The 20,371-nt window shown below is 44.1% G+C and overlaps 1 protein-coding gene across 1 annotated transcript in view; it reads right to left on the bottom strand.

Moving 5' to 3' along the window:
* The window catches only part of Pah (phenylalanine hydroxylase), a 62,563-nt gene that overhangs the window by 15,256 nt on the left and 26,936 nt on the right, over positions 1 to 20,371 (bottom strand). Inside the window, exons 4-6 of the mRNA XM_028778058.1 lie at positions 14,232 to 14,320; positions 4,922 to 4,989; positions 1,090 to 1,286 (exon numbers count right to left, since the gene is read on the bottom strand). Of these exons, the coding sequence (XP_028633891.1) occupies positions 1,090 to 1,286; positions 4,922 to 4,989; positions 14,232 to 14,320 (354 nt within the window). The remainder of the gene's footprint in view (positions 1 to 1,089; positions 1,287 to 4,921; positions 4,990 to 14,231; positions 14,321 to 20,371) is intronic.

Here is a 20,371-nt window from a genome sequence, read left to right as displayed (position 1 = left end):
ACTTCCGAACTATTAACATTGATGTTTTATTATTCTTTCTACTGGCCACAGCATTAGGGTTAAAGCTGCAGACCATCTTTAGGATCTCTCTCTCTCTCTCTCTCTCTCTCTCTCTCTCTCTCTTTCTCTCTCTCTCTCCCCCATCACTGTACATTCACTGTTAATTGCTGTTTGAACCTTTTCTCCTTGCTTTATCCAAAAGGTGGAAGAGACCTCAAAGATCATCACTGCATCCAATCTGTTCCCATTCTAACCTCACTCCCTGCTGTGTCGTTTTCTAATTCATTTCCTAACTACTCATGGTTCTGATGTATAGGAAAATTCTTCCCTTCTGTAGAACTGTGGTCTCTCTCCCTACCTCTCCTTATTCAGATAGCAATATAGTAGGTGTTTAATAGGAATTAGTCGACTATTTGGGCTTTGCTGAATGAGCTGAATGAGCATCAGGAAGAAAACCATACTCTTCCCTGGAAAGGCTATACCAAAGCTCATCACTCAGATAACTCTCCTCTGAGCATCCTACATTACTACGAACCCCCAAACTCACCGAGCACTGACTTCAGACTCAGCTCTATGCTGGGTACTCTCATGGGCCATATCTATCTCAGTCTATTAAGGATTCCAATAGGGTGACTGTGTCTATTAGGCAGGAGACAACATGAAGGCAGCTGTACACAAGCAGAAAAGGTCAAAGGCAGGATCTGTCACAGATGCATAGACTCAGAGCAAGAGACTCTTGGCACGGGCCCACAGAGAGCATACTTTTTTCCTTGAACTGAAATTGCAGCCATTTCCTGACAGTGAGCTGCATTGTAAACCCTAGACAGGGTACCTTGGGCTTTGTCCTTTCAGAGACAGCTATATGGTAAAAAAAAAAAAAAAATCACACCTGACATTCTTGCACGGATGGAAGATTGATAATGGTAGAAGGGAGAGGGAAGGCAGGAGACACTGCAGCCGAGTTCTACCTGGGAGACTTCATCCTGCACCACACCACCAAGTCTCACAACATCCTCTATTTACCCCTACCCTGCTCCTCCCATCCCACCCTTCACTGTCTGCCGGGCTTTGACCCTGTTGTGGACTTACTCTGCAGAAACTGAGAAACGTCTTCTAGCTGGGGAATGTTGTCTTCACGGAAACCGCAGTACTTTTCCAGGAGTGGGAAAATGTGGTTGTGCTCGTAGCAGGCATGTGTTTTATACAAGGCCTTCAGCGTCCTGAACACTGTTCCCCAGGTCTTCTTCTCCTCCTCTGTGTACTCCACCCGAGGGATAGGCTGCCCACTAGAATACAGGCATGGAAGAGGTGTCTCCAGCAGGCAAGGGTCAGGGTGCACAATGTGGTGAGGTCAGCACAGGGAGTCAGAGCCCCAGAATTTGTGAGGTGCTGCCAGTGACCAGCCCGGGCTTCCAGCATAGTTTGAAAGACAAAAGCCTCATGGGAAACACTGCTGGGTTGGTTTCCACATGGAAACATGGTTGGGTTGAGGATTTGCTATCATTTTTGCAAGTCACTTGGCCTTACTGCCCTTCTCAGAGCCTCAGCCAATGGCTCTCAACTTTCTTAAGGCTACAAACTTTTGATACAGTTCCTCGTGTTGTGGTGACCCCCAAACATAAAATTATTTTCATTACTACATCATAACTGTAAATTGGCTACTGTTATGAATCATAATGTAAATATCTGATACGTAGGAGATCTGATATGTGACCCTTTAGAAAAGATCATTTGATCCCCAAAGGGTCATGGCCCACAAGTTAAGAACCATTGCTCTAGACTGTTCAAGGTAGAAACTTACTTTCAGGGGCTAGGCAGGTGGCACATGTGTAAAGCAGACTGTCCAGGGCAGTGTGAAGAGTGGGAACAGGGACAACTGGACAATGTATCTTCTTTCCAAGCAAAGACACTCAAGTTCAGGGAAAATACTATAATGTCTTGTATTATGTTCATGAAAGCAATCAACTCTGGCTGACCTGGATTTAATAGAGGTGTGTGTGTGTAAGTGTGTGTGTGTGTGTCTGTCTGTCTGTCTGTTAAAAACTTGTTTGGGAAGTTTGCACCTGCTGAGTTTGATGCTTCTGACCCTGGGAAATATTATGAAGCTGTTTAAATTTAGACTAGGGTTCCACTATGTATAAATCTATATATCTTAAGATGTGTGTGTGTATGTGTGTGTGTGTGTGAGAGAGAGAGACAGAGACAGAGACAGACAGAGACAGACAGAGACAGAGAGAGAAAGAGACAGAGACAAAGACAGAGAGATGCTGCATGTCATAAGTACAGAGATTTGTCAATTAACAAAGTTCTGGGCCAAAAGTATAACACTTGTAAATATTGGGATGAGGGAACAAAAATGAGAAAGCCCATGCTAAGATATAAGATATGCTCATATGTAACAGGTTTGTCAAAGCATCTACGTGAGACCCCTGTCCCACTGTCCTGAGTACCCTGGGGAGAGAATGTCAAGGACAAGTGGATCTTAACAAGTTCCCTAGGTGACTGATGCAAGCTGCAGTTTAAGAGTCATTAGTCTGGAAACTTCTAGGCTGTGTCCTAAAACAATGAAAACCAAACAAAGCCTGACCTCCTGAGCCAGGGATTGTTCCCTGGGCTGCAGGCCTGCTCCTCTCACTAGGGAAACAGAGTCTGGGACAAAGTGGGACTGTTTACCTTGGAACTGCAGATCTGGTTCCAAACTAGGCTCCTCCTGAACTTTCAGAATTGAACCTCATCCAAGGACATTAGAGCAAAGACTGTTATTTTCTACAGAAAGGTGGGCAGGGATTGAGGAGGAAAGATTGCTGACTGAGAAATGAGAAGGTCCCAAGTTCAGAGGATCTTCTGGTTACCTGGCAAAACAGTGTCAGGCGAATTTTTGCCTAAGACTGTACTATACTCCAGGGTTAAGTAGTGAAGGAAGAAAAGGAAAAGGTTTTGGATGTAATCTCAGGTAATTTAGTAAACTTCTACGAGCCTTTAGTCCTGCACTTGACAAGTATCCTTAGTGTGGAGGTTTATATACATAAAGTAATATATGTAGGTATATACCTGTATATATTACTTTATGTATGCATATATATTCATAATTATATTCCCAATATTGGAACTTCAGTAACCACTGATCATTAAAATAACTAGTTCTCATTTCAAAGAAAGGGATTGATGGTGCCAGTGGCATAGCTCTGTGGTTAAGGGTACTTGCTACCAAGTCTGCCCAGAACCCATGTGGCAGAGAAAGCTGATTCACACAAGTTGTCCTCTCACTTCCACACATGAGTCCTAGCAGACACACACACACACACACACACACACACACACACACCAATAATTAATTAATTAATGTAAAAACAAAACCAAGAAAGACAACTGGTACTTTTGCTGCTACAAATTTCCAGAAGCAGTGACATTTTGAACATACACTGTCCTGGTTCACACTTCCTCTCCCAGTGACCCAGTGTCTCTTCCCCTTCTTAAAGCAAAGCACCTCCCACCTCTTTCAGTGTGTGGGGTTTGAGAAAGAGGACACCTAACACTCCCTCTGCATATGGGAATGTGGTCAGGGTTATACAATCACAGAGCTTCTTTATTCTGACCACAGTGATCGGCTGACACATGGTTCCATGCCTCAGAACTTAGACCCAGTGACAGAACCTTAGCACTCCTTGTAAGAAAGGCTTAGAATTCTTCTAATTGAGCTGGGACATCACATGGAACCTATCTCTGAGACAGGTGAGGCAGAGCCTGAAAACAAGAACAGTCCTCAGAACTTGGGCCAGAAAGGAGGCATGAGACCCATGTGCCTGCCCAGGCACAGGGTTAATAGACACAGTGGGGACACTGATAGTAGTTCTGGGGACAGATAAAATTAAAACCTGCCCTTGTCCCTTACTAGGTAAATGACTTTGAAAAGATATTTAACTTCTTTCAGCTTCAATTTTCTTATCTGAAAAAAATGAGGATTTATTACAACACTAAACACACACACACACACACACACAGAGGTATATATTTCAGAGAAGGTAATGTTCTGGATGTCTCTCCATCCACACGTAGGTTTGTGTTCAGCACACCCTAGCATTTCCTTATGCCGTTGATGTCCTACCAATGCTGTTAAAGAATTAATACCTTCATCTTGGGACAGCTCTAGAATTTTTTTGAGTTTATCTTTTTATTTATTCCCTTAACTCAGAAACTGCTGTCTCCAAAACACCAAGCTTCCCAAGTCCTAATTTACATATTATTCCCTGAGGACTCACAACAGCAAAGCCATTATGTTCCCAAACAACACATTTGATATGGCCATTTTCTCTTGGCTAAAATACTATAGAATTCTGAAAGGGGGTGGGGGGGGATACATCCCATCTGGCAATTGCCCTACAGGACTGGGTCAAACCAGATAAGTAGAACACAGGAGTGCAGCTGGTCCACAGGCTATGGTGATTTGTTACTTCACTGGAGCAGCCAGCTTTCTTCTTCCTGGACTATTGTAGAGAAGACCAGAGCCTGTTTCATTCATGATGGAAGTCTTTCCAATCATTTCAGACACAACAAACAGTTGTCTAACAAAGCTTAGGAGAGACCTAGGCTGCATCACAATGGGTAGTTTTGTTTGATCTAGAGGCAACATTCAAAATGTGTTATTAAGGAGAGAGATTAAACACACACACATATATATACACACATGTACAAATATATACACATATCCACATGCATATATACACATGCACACATATACACACATACATACATGCTAACACAAACACATATACACACATGCATACACATACACACACATACACACATATACACAGACATGGGCACACACACACAAAGCAGGAGGTTCTAGGCCGATCGTTTCCAACCTAGAATGAAGGTTGGGAGTATGCTCTTCTCTCAATTGTCCAACAGGAAGACTTACTGGCGGTAGTTGTAGGCAATGTCAGCAAACTGCTTTCGTCTCGCCCGGTACACAGGATCTTTAAAGCCCTAAGAGAGAGAAGACACTTGATGACTCAAGTCTGCAGAGGGAGAGCCCTGGCACCTCCAGCAATGATCTGAGTGGTAGCTTTTGAGCTATGACAACACGTGTCTCCTTGATGATGCTCTAAAACAAGGTCTCTGTTAAACACAGAGGGAGGGAGTAGCACATTCTACCACGCCTTCAATTTGGGGAAATATTCTCCATTCTGAGATTTCAGTATCTACACATATACTCTGGTGTTTAAGAAATGTCATCTACTCTATTCCCAGTGTCTAAACTAAGTTGATCAAGCCAAGTCAGATGCCTGCAATGAAGGCATAGAATATTCACACAATTTCTGGCAAGTGTTATGTTTAGTGATGCCTCCTCACATCTGTGTGTGTGTCTCTATCTATGTGTGTATGTATGTATGTATGTATGTGTGTATATGTGTGTATGTATGTGCATATATATATACATATACGTATACGTATACATATACATATATATATGAATGTGTGCATGTATGTATGTGCTTATATGTGGGACTGTGTAAGGGTATCTTGGTTAATGGCTGGGCATGGGCCTGGAACCCCGAGACTCCAAGGGAGAAATGGCAGGTGTTCGGCCACATCCCCAGAACCCAGATCTCCAGAACCCAGAGTCCTGACATGCAGTCTTGTCTCCATAGACCTACATTGTTCAGTCACGTAGGCCATTACAACCCCTCCCAAAGTGCACAGGTAGAGTGACTACAGGCCTCAGGCCCTAGAGATTTACATGCTAATGAAGGCCAGAGGGTGGAGCAAATTAAGCATTCTTCCCAGAACCTCCCCTTTTCTCCCTCCCTATTTAACTCAGGTCTGCTCTGAGATTCAGGGGGGTACATCCAAATCCATCCACCATCTGCCATGACAATAAACCCTTTTGGAACCAAGGACTTTCTCGTGTCATTGGGGCCTGCCACTGCCAAAGCCTCCAGCCTTTGAAACTCCAGACCTTTCTCCTGTATGTGGGACCAGCCGGTGTGGAAAGCCTCCCGGACTCCTCCACCGCTGCTGCTTTTTCCCCCACACTTATATATATATGTGTGTTTGTATGTATGTGTGTGTTGTATGTATGTATCTGTATGTACATTTGGGGGGTTGGAAGTTGGGAACATGATGAATTCAAATATCAACCTTGGATGTCAATCTTCAGGAAAGTTCTACCTTGTTTTATAAAAAAAGCATGTGACATCATGCCTAGCTCTTTACATGATGCTGGGGACAGAATATGGGTCACCAAGCCTTACATATGTACTTTTCTAAATCAGCTATCTCCACAACTTCCATTTTAAAATAATCACTGCTATGGAAATTAGTATGGAGGCCACTCTTCAGTCCCTGATAGACAAATGGATATGTGGTTACTACTATGGTAATTTTATGTTTTACATTCTAATCTCTTGACATAGGGTATTTCTGGACAGACCTCAGTTCTCTTGTCTCAGCCTCCCAAAAATGCTAGGAAAATGTCATTCTCCACCTCTCTCCACCCGTGGCAGCTTTTGGCATAAACTTGTCAGGTTGATCAGTAAACGTGTTCTTCCAGAATCAACAGAGTCCCCAGGAGGTAGATCCATAAAGGAGAGGCCCGGCTGTGGCTCACCCAGTTCCCCAGGTCTTTTTACTACCCTTCAGCATTTGTGAATCTTTCTAACCTGGCAGGCGCTCCACTGACTGAGCAAGCCACCCCAGACCAAGGGATGGCAGTGTCTTCTCTGAGGCTGACTAGCAGGCAGTCTTCTCAGTCGTGCCAAGCAGCACATTTCCAAGTGCAAGGCAGCCAAGTGTGTCTCTGAGTGTTTAGGGTGGAGTGGGCTCATCATACGTGGGAAGTGTCCCAATAGACAAGAAGAGTATTTTACAGAAACGTTCACTGTGGTCTGAGTTGTGGTGAGATGAGAGACTGGTCCACCGCCATATTACTCTTCTTTGTTCCTTGCAAACATTTCCCAACAAGGCCTTCCAAAAATCTCTTCAAGTTGCAATTTCTCTGTCTCTCCAGTCCTCCCAACCATAGACTGAATGACTTGAAAATGAAGGCTTTGTATCACAGGCTGTGTTTAAAGATGGCGTTGAAGAATGTTCCCTGACTTTCAAATGTTGATGTTACTTTCTTTACTTGACTGGCTCGTTAAGTTTTGCTTGTTTTTTAAATTAGGGCCAACCAACATTTTCAAAAAAATAAAAAACGAAAGTAATTTATGTAAGGCAATTTTACCTAAGAAGCTGGAGCATGGGGGCATAGAAAGAAGAAACGGAGAAAGCTAGAAGGAGGGAGAGATGGAGAGAGGGAAGGAGAGAGGGAAGGAGAGAGGGAGAGAAGGTAGAAGGGAGGGAGGAAGGATGGAAGGAAGAGAGGGAGGGAGGGCGGGAGGGGGGGGGGGGCGGAGGGCGGGAGCGCGGGAGGGAGAGGGAAGGAGAGGGAGAGAGGGAAGTAGAGAGGGACAGTAGGAGAGATGTGGATAGGGATATTTCTAGGTATTTACTAGGATGTATTTTAAGAAATAATAATGAAAAAAAACCCTGAATGCTCCACATTAATAAAAATAAAATTATCATATACTTATTCCAAATCCACATCCGAATGATAAGAAATATTCTTCAGTTTAAAGATTCTATGGCATGGTTGTTACAAAGTACAGTCTGTTAATCTCTCTGAAACACTGGCTGGATTAAAATCATTAATTACAAATAGGGACACTGGAGAGATGGCTCAGCGGTTAAGATCTCTTGCTGCTCTTCCAGAGGATTCGGGTTTGGTTTCCAGCACTCACACGAGGTGGCTCACAACCACTTGTAACTCCAGCTCCAGAGTTAGAGGGCAACACCCTCTGCTGGGCTCCATGGGCACTCACACACATGTGTCAAGTACTCTGGCACAAATACACACACCTATGCATAAGTAAAACTAAAATAAAACACATAGGGAATTGTGGGGCTTCTGTTTGTTTGTTTGCTGTCAGTATGTGAGACAGGGCCCTATTCTGTAGCTCAGGCTTATGATTATCCTCATGTATATTGGGAAATAAGTGTATACCAACCACACCATGCTCCAAAAACCTAAAAACTTGTAATTAACATAGGGTCCATTTATGCTGATCAAATATGAGTGTCTTTGAGCATTCTAGGAGGAAAACTAGTTTAATGTCCAAACATCACCTGCACGCCATTGGGGGAACATCTCTACTAGACTGAACAATAAACATTTATTTATCCATATCTTCATATTTGAACTCATAATATAACTTAAATTTAGCAATTGTCATCCTGACTAGCCGGTCTTAACAGATGATAGTACATGTGTGTCTCTTGCCCCTCAACATATAAAAGAAAAAAATTTTCACAGCATTGGGAACTCTGAAGAATGTCTGGTTCTGTTTTGATATAAGAAAGGTAGACAGTGAAGCCCTATTAGGCTGTTTGCTGAAGGGTCCTGAAGTGTAAATAAATAAATAAAGATTAACTACAACGTTTTCATTAAAGTTTTCCAAGCCTAACCACACTGGAAAGCTGAGATTTGGAAACTAGTGGGAAAGTGGGGGCAGAAGAGAAAACACATTTTGATGGAAGGATTTCCGTTTCACACTGCCTCCCGGAAGAGGAGGCTCATGCCTAATTCTCATCCTCACTCAACTACAACCCATCATTAATGTGCCTTGTCTGGAGGCTTTATGGATCTTTCCACCTGTGAAAATAAAGGCTCAATGCAAAATTACGTATCTAATAGGCAGTCCCTGTGTTGAGGAAACTACATAAGGAACAATGGATGGATGGAATACGCCTAACTCTAATAAACATTCCATAGACGTGGTGCACAGAGTGGCTACCCAGCGGTGCTTTGTACGGTTTTGAAGTTTTCTGCTGTATGTATGTTTTTTTTTAATTGGGAGTAAGGAAAATAATATTCTAGCTTTCTTTCAAATCACTTGAAAATAGTGGCAGGAGATTCAGTACATGAACTGACGTGCATTGTATGTCATGGAGATTCATCATTTGGGAAGGTTCTTTACTATGCTCTTTTCCAGTCCTGCATCTCGAAAACATTAATTATCACCTGCAAAGAGTTTGCAGCACTCAGATCTCTGGCACTGCAGCTAAATGGGTAGGTACCTCTGGTTAGATTTGTGACCATGAAGCCTATCCTTTCGGGGCCTTGGCTTTCCGTCATTTACTTTGCCAGGTGACCATGCCCATGAGCTGCATTCTGAGTTAAGCTGTAACTGGTGTTGACTGGTCACTCTGTCTCTGTTTAGATTAATAACAGCCATTTCACTAGCATTGCATGCAGTTTATTTATAATCACCCTGTCTCAATTAAGCTAATAGCAGTGATTTGGGTTGCCCTGCATGTAACCTAGTGTGTTTAACAGGAAAGTAGATTGTCCATGAGGAAAGGGTGAAGGGAAGGGTGTCGAAAGGAGAAAAGAGAAATCAGTAAGATAAGAAATCATGACACCATCAGAGTCTATACACAATCTCTTTTCTCTCTGAGAAATTTTGTTACTTAAGAGTATTTATGACAAGCCTTCTGAGGACTCTTCTAGGCTGACAGATCTTGTTTACCATGTTTCCTGTCACTGCTGCAGTTAAAGCTCAGACCTGCCAACTTCAGGACAGCAAGGAGATCATGGGTTTCAAGCTGCCATGCTCAGTCACTAGGAGTGTGGCCTCCTGATGGTCAGCTTATCCCTGGAAGCTTTAGTTCCCTCTTAGGGAAAAGGAGATTGCTGATCATACCTGTTTTGCAGAATAACATGGATAGGTTAAGTCACAGGCAGAACATCATGTAAAACATATAAGCACAATGGGCTGAACCTAGGCCCCTGCACGTATGTAGCAGAAGTGCAGCTTGGTCTTCATGCGGGTCCTTCAACAACTCCTTGTATCTGTTGCCTGCCTGTGGATCTCATTCCCCTAACTGAGCTGCCTCTTCTGGCCCCAGTGGGAGAGGATTTGTCTAGTCCTGCTGTGATTTGATTGTCTGGGGGCAGGGATACCTAGAGGGGAATCCCCCTTCTCAGAGGAGAAGGAGAGAGGAGAATGGGGGAGGATCTGTATGAGGGAGTACTGGGGAGGAGAAGGAGACTCATCCTGGGACTTGAAGTGGATAATTACACAATTAATTAATAAAAATTAATGAGTGAATAAAATGTAATTGGTATTGACTAATATAAATTGATTAACATTAATTAACTAATTAGTTAATTAATTAAAATGTGAGCCCAGAACGGGCACTCAAAGAATGGCACAATTGTGCAAAAAGCCAGAAACATGAGACCTGGATACTCTGGCTCAGAACATAGGAAGTACACTCTGGAATGGGACCCTGAGCTCCTTCACACACCCTTGGGCCTTTTAAAGGTACCTCAGGGCCAGGCAGTGGCTCAGCATGACAAGGCACTTGCTCCTCAAGCCCAGTGACCTGAGTTTGGTACATGGGACCCACATGGAAGAAGACACCTTCAAGCTATAATCTGGTCTGCATAGGAGTGCAGGAGCATACATGTGGCCATACACACACATCATGCATGTACACATATTCTATTTTTTCTCTCCAATAAATATAATTTTTTGAGATAGGGTCTCTTTACCTAGCCCTGGCTGTCCTAGAACTCGCTATGTAGACCAGGTTGGCCTCAGTCTCAGAGATCTACCTGACTTGACCTCTCAAGTGCTGGGATTAAAATCGTGTGCCACAACTTATAAATTAATTTTTAAAATAAAAGAAAACGAGTGTTGACATTTTTTGTAGAGAAGAGGAGCTGCTTGAATTCTATTTTCGAGGACATAAAATAGTGTAGCCATTTCAGAAAATGGTGTGAGGTCTCTGGAAGCATGAAAGGCAGAGTTCTCATACTCCTAGGTAAACCCACAGGCACAGCCCTTTTATGGTAACAGCATGAGAAGATGGCCCCTGAGGAGGAGATGGAAGAGATGGCTTTCAGGGGCAAGAGATGAGAGTATAGCCTTGAAAGCCCGGCAGAGGTTTGCCAGTGGAAAAGAACAGAGATGGTGTGAGGAGGAGCGCCTCAGGTAGAAGGCACTGCATGGTGGTCAATTTGGGGGATAGAAATCAAACACATCCCTTGGGATTCTGCCTCCAAAGTTTATAGTTTCTCTCTCAGGTTTTCTTGGTATGACTAAGAGAAAAGTTAATGCTCCTTCTTCCCCTTCTGTTGTACAGTTAGAGAGACTGGTGGGCACAGAGAGGACCTCAGGTGCCACTTCAGCTCCCTGTCCTTACTGCTATGGAACATGGCTCAGGGATACAGCCTCCTGAGAGTCCTCACCTGAAAAGGAAAAGTCCGACCCTTCCAGAGTGCTGACTTACACTAGAATTAACCACATCCCGAATATTTAGCTTAGTACACAGCCCATAATCAAAAAAGGTTAGCTACTAAGGCTTGATAAATGCTTGTGGAAAGGAAGGGTGTATATAAGGGAGGGAAGAGAGAAAAAGAGAGAGAGGAGGGAGGGAGGGAGGGAGGGAGGGAGGGAGGGAGAATACAAATAAGACAGGAAGGACAGAATGAAGGTCAGACTGCCATACTATTCCATTTCCTTGCTTTGCTGAAGCTTTAGGCTGAACAGTTTTATCTGGGATTTCTAGAACAATCCTTCTTTTCCCTCATTTCACAAAGTGGCTATTTGGGAGGCTCTGAAGCACAAGGTCACACACAAATGAATCTTGCCAAGGGCAGGGTGTCAGGGGAGGAAGGGATCATACTGACTGCAAGGGGCAGGGCAGAACAGAGGGTCCTCGAAGAAGAACAGCCCCTTCATGGCTAGGCTGGTGTCTGCTTGCAGTTCACACCTTGAGGCCAGGCCTGTGGGGCCTGGAGGCTGCAGAAAAAACACCCGAGATTTTGCTCTGTGCTTGGCCCCTGTTCCCAGCATTTGATGAAAGACCGAGGGAACAGAAAGACCTTGGCACCTTCTCTACAGGGGGACTGTGTACCTGATACGCTGTGTTTTTATGATAGAATTCATGACACGGAGAGGTTGGGAAGCCAAAGATGTGGCCTGGGTTGGCAGAGAGAAACGAATTCCAGAGAGTTTTAAGGCCAGCTTTGGCTTCTGAGGGGACACGAGGCTAGTGGGAAGGACATGTCCCTCTCTCTGGATCGGCCTCTCCCACCCACCCAAATGTTTAGGATTGAGGCCAATGGGAAGAACAGAGGGTCAAGGCAGGACTTGGGGGCTGGGGAGAGAAGAAACATACTGATGTGTGCGTCCTGCAGGTTAAGTCAGGTCGGACTTGTTTCCCTGGGGGAAGAAATCTCTAGAGCTTTTTTTGCTTGCAGGGTACCCAGCTGAGAGGCACAGGCAGAAGCTTGTTAGAGGGGACATCAGAGTGCCTGAAGTGTGGCCTTTGCCACCTCTAGGCTCCATAACATGGACTGTGTCATATACAGGAAGATAACAGAGAATCTGTCTCCCCCAAGCTGGTATTTTCAAATTGTTTTTCAGTTTGGTTTGACCTAGTTTTGGTCTGCTCTGGTTTGGTTTTCTAGTCTTACTACATTGCCCAGTCTGTCGTGGAATTCAGGAGCCTCTTGTCTGAGGCTCACCAGGGCTCACCACCAGGTCTGTGAGACAAAGAATGGTGGGCTTAAGTAGGATGCCTACAAACACTTCCACCCTTAATGTTGGACAATTTATTCCAATGTCACAACTCAGATTTAGGAAAGTCATTGTGAGTCCTTATGAAGATATGAGGCAAAGACTGTCACTTGGTGTAACAGTGAAGATAGACTTGTGGTTAGCAATGCCTGGTAAGTGACCACACCAGATGGACACACATATATGCATATGTGTGAACATAAGTGTAGGGGGACTCTCCCAGACATAAATATTATTTTTAAAAGTCTGAAAATCATTTTTCCCTGCTTTGAAGTGTAAAGGATAGGATTAATTCACACCTTGTTTTTGTTCAGAAAGTACTTTCTCCTTTTTTTTTTTTTTAATTGAAGGATGGGATAAAGAGAAAATTCTGGATAACTAAAGTTGCTGGAGTCTTCATTGCTTTCCTTGTGCATCCCAAGTCTGCTCACAGAAGTTTGCTATGCTGGATGTTCATGCTTTAAAAGGCTATTCCATGGCTCCCTATTTCTTGAGTTGTTGCCACCAGCAAGGCCTGTGTCTTCAACTACCCTGAGCACTGGGGTAAGACCAAGGAGTCAAAGTCCAATTGACAGAAGATATTTAGAGAAGGTACCTGTCATGGCTGGGCCTGTGTAGGATGGAAACCTCCACCTGCTTATGAAAAACTGCCTCTGAGAAGAGCAAGCCTCCTGTTAGCTGTTGGACCCCACAGAGTAGTAAGGAGATGCTGAATAGACACACCCTAGCACCAGCCACACTAAAACCTTGTTCGTGTTAAACAGTTGCCTGGTTATTAAATGCCAGAGAGTCCGGCAGAGAGGAGAGAACCTAAGGTCATAATAACACACTGCCCACCCAAGGAAGCTGCCAGACCACCTTGAGCTTTGGCCTGGGCTGTTGTCCAAGGACCATTGGCCCAAGAGAAGAAGGAATTAGAAGATACACACACACACACACACACAAACACACACACACACACACACCTACCTTAAGCCATTCCTCTAGTGAGAACCCTTTAAAAACCAAACCAAACCAACAACAAAACCATGCCATCTGCCACAAAATTCAGGGCACAGTGAACTTCACCACTCTGATGTATAAAACTTTAGAAAGTCTGACACAACCCATGCGTCAGCTGGCTCTCTTGCTGTCATACCTACGGTACCACCCACCCATCTCCACCACTGGCTGAACTCTTCAAAGCAGATGTCTCTCAGCAAATGTCCCACACCCCTCATCTGACTAGAACCTCTCAGCTCTCTGAAGGTCCAATGTCACCTCTCTCCCTGACCCCTCACTGTGTCTGATTTATATGTTCGTAAAATGTACAAAGGCTGAAAAACAAATACACACTACTGTATAGAGATAGCATTTTCTGGCCAGTGGTTCACAGTCACTCTAACAGTAATGACTGAAGCAATGACGACAGTGAGGTCTCATGGTCTCGTTAATCTGTGCTTTCCCAGTCCTGGCACCTGTGGGAGCTCAGTAAAATTCTTGCAACCAAATAAACAAACACATCGCTCCAAGCTGAAGAGGTAGGAGAGGAGAAGGAAAGAAGATGGAGGGAAGGTTGGGAGAAGGTGGGAAGACTAGTCCTCAGAGTCCTGGACTCACTGGGTGGTCTGCATCCAGTTCAGCTCCGTAGCTGAGAATCTGATTGGCGAATCTGTCCAGCTCCTGAATGGTCCTTGGGAACCAGGGCACTGTAACACAGAAAAGACCAAGTCCTGAGTGCAGATTGTAGAACACATGGCTAATGGCCTCTCTGAGCCCCAATTAGTCATGTTGATAGTGACAGTAAACAAGATTCTGCATAACTCTTAAATTTAAATTCCATTTTCTTAGGAAACTGATTTTAAAATACATCCCAAAGAGGCCACCTGACTTAGACTGAGCCTCGGCCCCTAGGTTGTTCTTTGGGACTCTCTGTCTCAGAGATTAAGGAGTGAGAGGTCTTCTACCCATTCCTTTACTGGAGCCCACTAAAGGACTCTCCCCTGCCCACAGAACACAAGACAAAGTCAAGTTCCATGCTGTGGAATATTAGACCTTTGGAAGCAGACCACACCCGGCTCCATCTCATGCCTGAAAGTTTTTACGAATCATCTCAAATTTAATCCCCTGCCCACCCTTTATAGTAGCTGTCAACAAAGATTTCTTTATCAGCAAAAAATTATGTATAGCCCCAAGTATAAATTAGACAGAAGTTAAAAAGAGAAAGAAGAGCCCCACCAGACACCAACTTTTGACCTTGTGACTCCTTTCTCACTACTTTGGACACCCCTACAAAACCTTTTGACCTCAAAGCAAATGACTGCCCCTGTGAAAGCAATAGAATCATGTAGCTTGGAGCTTGCTTTCCAAAGTAACACCATGGAGAAGGACAAGGTATGTGAGTTTGTGTCTGTAATAATGGTATCTTTCCTAGAGAGACCAGAGCAAAAAGATGACACCATCCAAATCCTTGAGCCTTATAACAAGATGTACCAGGTCCAAGTGCCCTGTGTATGAACAGAGATCAGGAAAGTGTAACTGCTAGGTCCCCTGAGGGCAGGAACCATGAGTGTGGAGTGGCTGTGGAGAGGGTGAAGGGAAGACCACATAAAGGAAGGTCTCTGGTTATGTTAACATAAAAGGTTTTAACAATAGCGACCTCCATTCACAGCCTCTACTCCGACCTAGTTTCTGTTTATGAAGTCCTTCCTCAGATAAGGAAGATATTACAGCCTTTATTATACAGATGAAAAAGCGAGGATTTAAAAATCCGAGAATGAAAATAATTAGCTTAAGATCACATTGGGACTAAGACAGGACCAATGGCAGGGTTCATGTGGTGAGCCAAGGGTATTAACCTTGAAAGGGGGCAGGAGGGCCCAATGTTGAATTTGCAAGCCTGGCTTCAGAGGATTGGCGACTCTGTTCCCACCCTGTTTCTCTGTGAAAACGGAAACGGTAACAATAGGAAGGGCAGCTGATGTTTTCTGAAGCATTACCATGTGCTAGGTGCTGGGGTTAGCATTTGGTACGGAGTGTGTCCTTTTTAATCAGAGGTCGCTGTGAGGAAGAGAAGAAGGAAGCAGTAGGTACAGCCCAAGGTAAGGTTCTGCCGCCTACCGGCTCAAGTGGGATGAGAAAGAACACTCCTGCCATCTAGTGACCAATTTGAGGAAATGCCCCCGGGAGATTAAGCAGGCGCCTCAGCAAGGATTTCCCTAAAACTTCACCAACTGTGCTCATAAAATGAAGTCAGAGCCTGTGTTTTGTGGATCCAAGCTGCCTGAGCTCTAGACTTTCCATATCAACAATGCAGAATAGCCCTAGGTACAGCTCTAAACATTCTGTACATGGTGAGCTCTTCGCTGTATGACAAAGGCACCAGAGTGCTCGAAGGCTTTGTGACTACAAAGCACTCTGGTTTTGAACAGCAGATGAAAATGTGTCTCTACTTTGGCTGAGGAACTTATCCCCGAAACCACCCCTTTTTTCTCTGGCTAATATCAAAGATAATTCAATTTCAGAATTCCGTAGGTTACATACAATATGCACACACAATTGCAAGGTGCACGGACACATGCGTGCACAAACACACACATGCACAGAAACAAGCATATGCACACATACACACGTGTATATGCACTGTTAGTCAATGATGGAGTCAAGATTCACATCCAGCTGCCTCCATTCTGGTCCCTGGGTCTTGATCTCAATCCATCACATAGAGGCCGTGACAGGACCGCTTGATGGACAGCCCTGGCTCTGGAGCCTGACTGGCTCTTTAGTTTCTCACACCAGGGTTTCCGTGACTTTAAAGCACTGGTCGTCTGCATCACCCTTTGAGTGATGTCTTAGCGTTGGTCACTTATGTGACAGGTATCGTCCTCAACAAGTAACTGAAGCTGCCTCCTCCCATCCTCACCGTGGTCCCATGAGGTAGGTCACTTTTTTTCCTCTACTTTACAGATGAGGGGACTGAGGAGCAGGGAGGAAAGTTTAGAACTATGGCTTCTTACTCCAGACTACTAGAACTTTGGATCTATACAACGATCTATTCTTCCTGTCCAGCATGTATAGGGCCACGAGGTCCTTGTGTCCTAGGGAAACCAGGGATGTTATGCATGCAGGCTTATCTCTTCAATGAAAGGGATGCGTATACCTGTTTTCCACTCAGAGGGCTGGGAGTGGATGCAGTGCCTGCATCCATTAACAGCCTGGCGGTTTGTGCTATCTGTAGGGCCAGGCCACACCAGAGCCCCCCAGAGTATAACATTTATCCCATACCCTTCCTCTCTAGACCTGTAGCTTGAGCATTGTTTCTCACTGACTCCCTTGGGGAGATGTCACATGTATGTCTGTATGACCGAGACCATATCTGATCTTCCCCTAGGCCCTTAAGTTGCCTTACGTTTTACTGCTCACATGGCGTTGAGATGTTACTAGAAAATCTTTTCCCAAAATATTACTGTTCTTAGATGCCTAAAAATATAGACTGACCAGAATCAGATCTAGAAGTTTGAATCTATATCAGCTGACTAGGTTGTGTTGAACTGGATTCCCTTCTTGCCTCCTGAGAATCATTTTTCTTTGCAGGAACCCCCACAGCTATGAGAACAGCTTCCCAGCTCTGCCCCCAAAGCTTTGTCCCAAGCTGCCCTTTCTCCCCTGGCCCAGTGTTTTCCTGGCATATTGAAACTCTGCTGTCAGCATTGACACTGGTGTCTGTTTTCTAATAAGATCAGAAGTACCAAGAAAAGGCCAAGCCTCTCAAAAGACCACACCTGTCTCTACAGGTGTTGCCACCAAAGGGCCTCTCTGAATGGCCCTGGTCTAGACAACAAGACCTGCTGCTCTCTCCTACCTAGGGTACAAGTAACAGTCCCATCTCCTCAGTTCTGATTACCCCTTGTTGCTTATTGATTGTTTATTGATTGTCTGAGAGTCACTTGCAGGTCAGGCAGCACCTTTGCCAGCAGAAGCACAAGTCAAACTTTCTTGTGTTACCATCCAAACATGGACCCTCAGACTCCCCAGCAACACTGCATGCATTGAGCACCCCAGCATGCATTGAGCACCCCTGCACTGCAGGCCCTGGGCATGAGAGGTGACAACACTGAGGGCTACCCTGAGGTGATTACATTCTATGGGGGCAGCACAAAATGAGCAATACAAAAACACAAATACACATCAGCACCAGAAGCTCCCAAAGAAGAAAGCAGAGCCAGAAGATGGAAGTCATTGGGTGTGCTATTACATTGAATTCTTTTTAAAATTCTCCAGCTTCGTTGAAGTATAGTTAACAAACAAAACACATATATGTATGTATTTAACAATAATAGTTTTATATACATATGCGTTGTGAAATGGTTACCACAGCAGGTTAGTGAACTCATCTATTGCTTCATAGAGTTACTACTGTGTCTGTGTGTGCAGATGTATGTACGTGTATTCGTACGCCTGTGCATGTCTATATCTGTGTACATGCATATATGTGTGTGTGTGTGTCCATGTACATCTGTGTGTGTGCTGAGGATACAAAAATGTCTCTCATCATCTTCAAGTATACACTATGTTGTTGTTGGTGGTGCTATTATTATTATTATTATTATTATTACTATATGTTGCATGTTAGATCTCCAGAGCTTATTTATCATCCAACTTAAACTTTGCACCATTTGACCAATATCTCCCTGTTTCTCTCTCCCCAGCACCTGGAGTCATTCTCTGCCCCTGTGTTTGACTTTTTGGGCTCCCTGTATAAGAAAGATCCAGAAGCATTTGTCTCCCTATAATGAGCTTATTTTCCTTAACAAAGCCTCTCATTCATATTGCAGCAAATAGAAAGTCACCTGCCATGGCTGAATGATATTCCATTTACACACACACACACAGACACACACACACACACACACACACACGTGACATTTTCTGTATCTACTCATATATCTATGGAGATTTCTCAACAGTAAAGAAGGATGTTCCGGTGTGTTTTCTTTTTCTTTTCTTTTCTTTTTTTTTTTACATTTGAAGAAATAGTTCTTTTGTTTGTTTGTTTGTTTGTTTGTTTGATTGATTTTCTGTCTCCAGGGTTTTTTTTTTATAATTTATTTTTTCTCAAATCGTAATTCATTCACACAGGGGTTATAAACACAGAAAGGCAGGACGTGGGTAAGGGAATGACACCGGAGTGTGGGTGTTCAGGGGGAATACAGATATCTTTCAGAACCGGGTATCTGCTGGGTGAAGGTTCAGGGGACAAGTCACTATGATTCTGCCTATGACTTGCTTGTCCTTATCTAAGTTGGTATTATCTGTCCAGGCTACCTATTTACAAGGTCTATGACTACTCAGGCTTGTAAATTTCCACAAAAGCTGCCTGTTTACATTAGCTTATAGCCATCTGTTTCAACATTTTTCCACTGAGACCCAAGACTTGGTGTTAGCATACATGTATGACAGGCCTATTGCTGATTTTAGGCCTCTGGCTGATTTTAGGCCTTCAGTGGGTAAGCAGGGCTGCCCCTGACATCTCCTCCCTTCTCTAAGTATAGAAGGGCTGTGGCAATTCTAAACTTGCAAAGGCGGGGATAGAGGCCTGACCTCCAGTATTTGAAGGGGACCTTGTAATGGCTCCCTCGTTTCGCTGTCTGAAGAGACCTCCTAAAATCGCAAAGATCCTTATTGGACTTGATTTACTCTACTACAATAGAAAAGGCTGTGTACAGCTCTTGATTGTGTACAACCCTCAAAGAAGAAGGTTGCCTTTACATAGACAAGACAAGGAGGGTTAAAGAGAGCATGAAACAGGTAGTGAAGGCCCGGTGTATTTTCAAGATACTGATTTCTTATTCTTTGAATGTATAACCTTAGGTGGTATAGCTGGGTCATATGCTGTTCTGATTTAATATGAGGGGCAACTACATACTGGATCCCACTAAACTGAAACAATTTCCTGTCCATTCAGCAGTGAACAAGGATTCTCTTTTTCCCATGCCCTCACCAACACTGGTTGTCTCTTCTCCACTTTGTGAGTTACAGCATCCTTGTGATTTGTGAGTTACATAAGGACATCTATGCCTCCAGTTCTTCGAGATTCTGGTGACTCAGTCCTACTCTGCCGGAGCCCAGTGGGTTTGGGGGAGTCAAAGTTTGTGCCTGCTTCACTGGTTTCCTATGTCTTCTGAAGACAGTCGGCCTAGCAATAGCAAAGAACCCCACAGCGAGGCCAGTCTGCCTCGTTTGCATCCCATCTCTGCTCTTACCATCTAAGGAACCAGAAAAGTAGTGAAGCCTTTTGGGCCTCAGTATTTCTTCTGTAAAGTGGCAATGGGAGAACCACTACAGAGTATACCTTCATGAGAACAATAGGCATTTAAATGAGTCATTGTATATGCCTTTTCTGAAAAGGTGTGGCTCATAATGAATAGTACTACTGGTCAAACACACATATATACACACACGCAGAGTCACATATCACTTATCAAATATGTTCTGAGAAGTGCACAATTTCATCCTGTGTGATCCGGAGAGTATTCATGCAAGTTCATATGTCACCATAACTAAGCACTGTCATTATATGGGGTCCACTGATGTTGATAACATCTTTATATGAGCCTGACTGCATATATTGTCACATATGTATACACACACACACAGAATGGGAGAATGGGAGAACGGGGAAGGGGGAAGGAGGAAGGGAAGGAGAAGAAAAGGGGGAGAGGGAGAGGGAGAGGGAGAGGGAGAGGGAGAGGGAGAGGGAG

Source organism: Grammomys surdaster, unplaced genomic scaffold, assembly GCF_004785775.1.
Source record: "Grammomys surdaster isolate TR1022 unplaced genomic scaffold, NIH_TR_1.0 322, whole genome shotgun sequence".
NCBI lineage: Eukaryota > Metazoa > Chordata > Mammalia > Rodentia > Muridae > Grammomys > Grammomys surdaster.
Note: the sequence above shows the minus strand (reverse complement) of the source record. Positions and strands in the feature narration are given on the sequence as shown.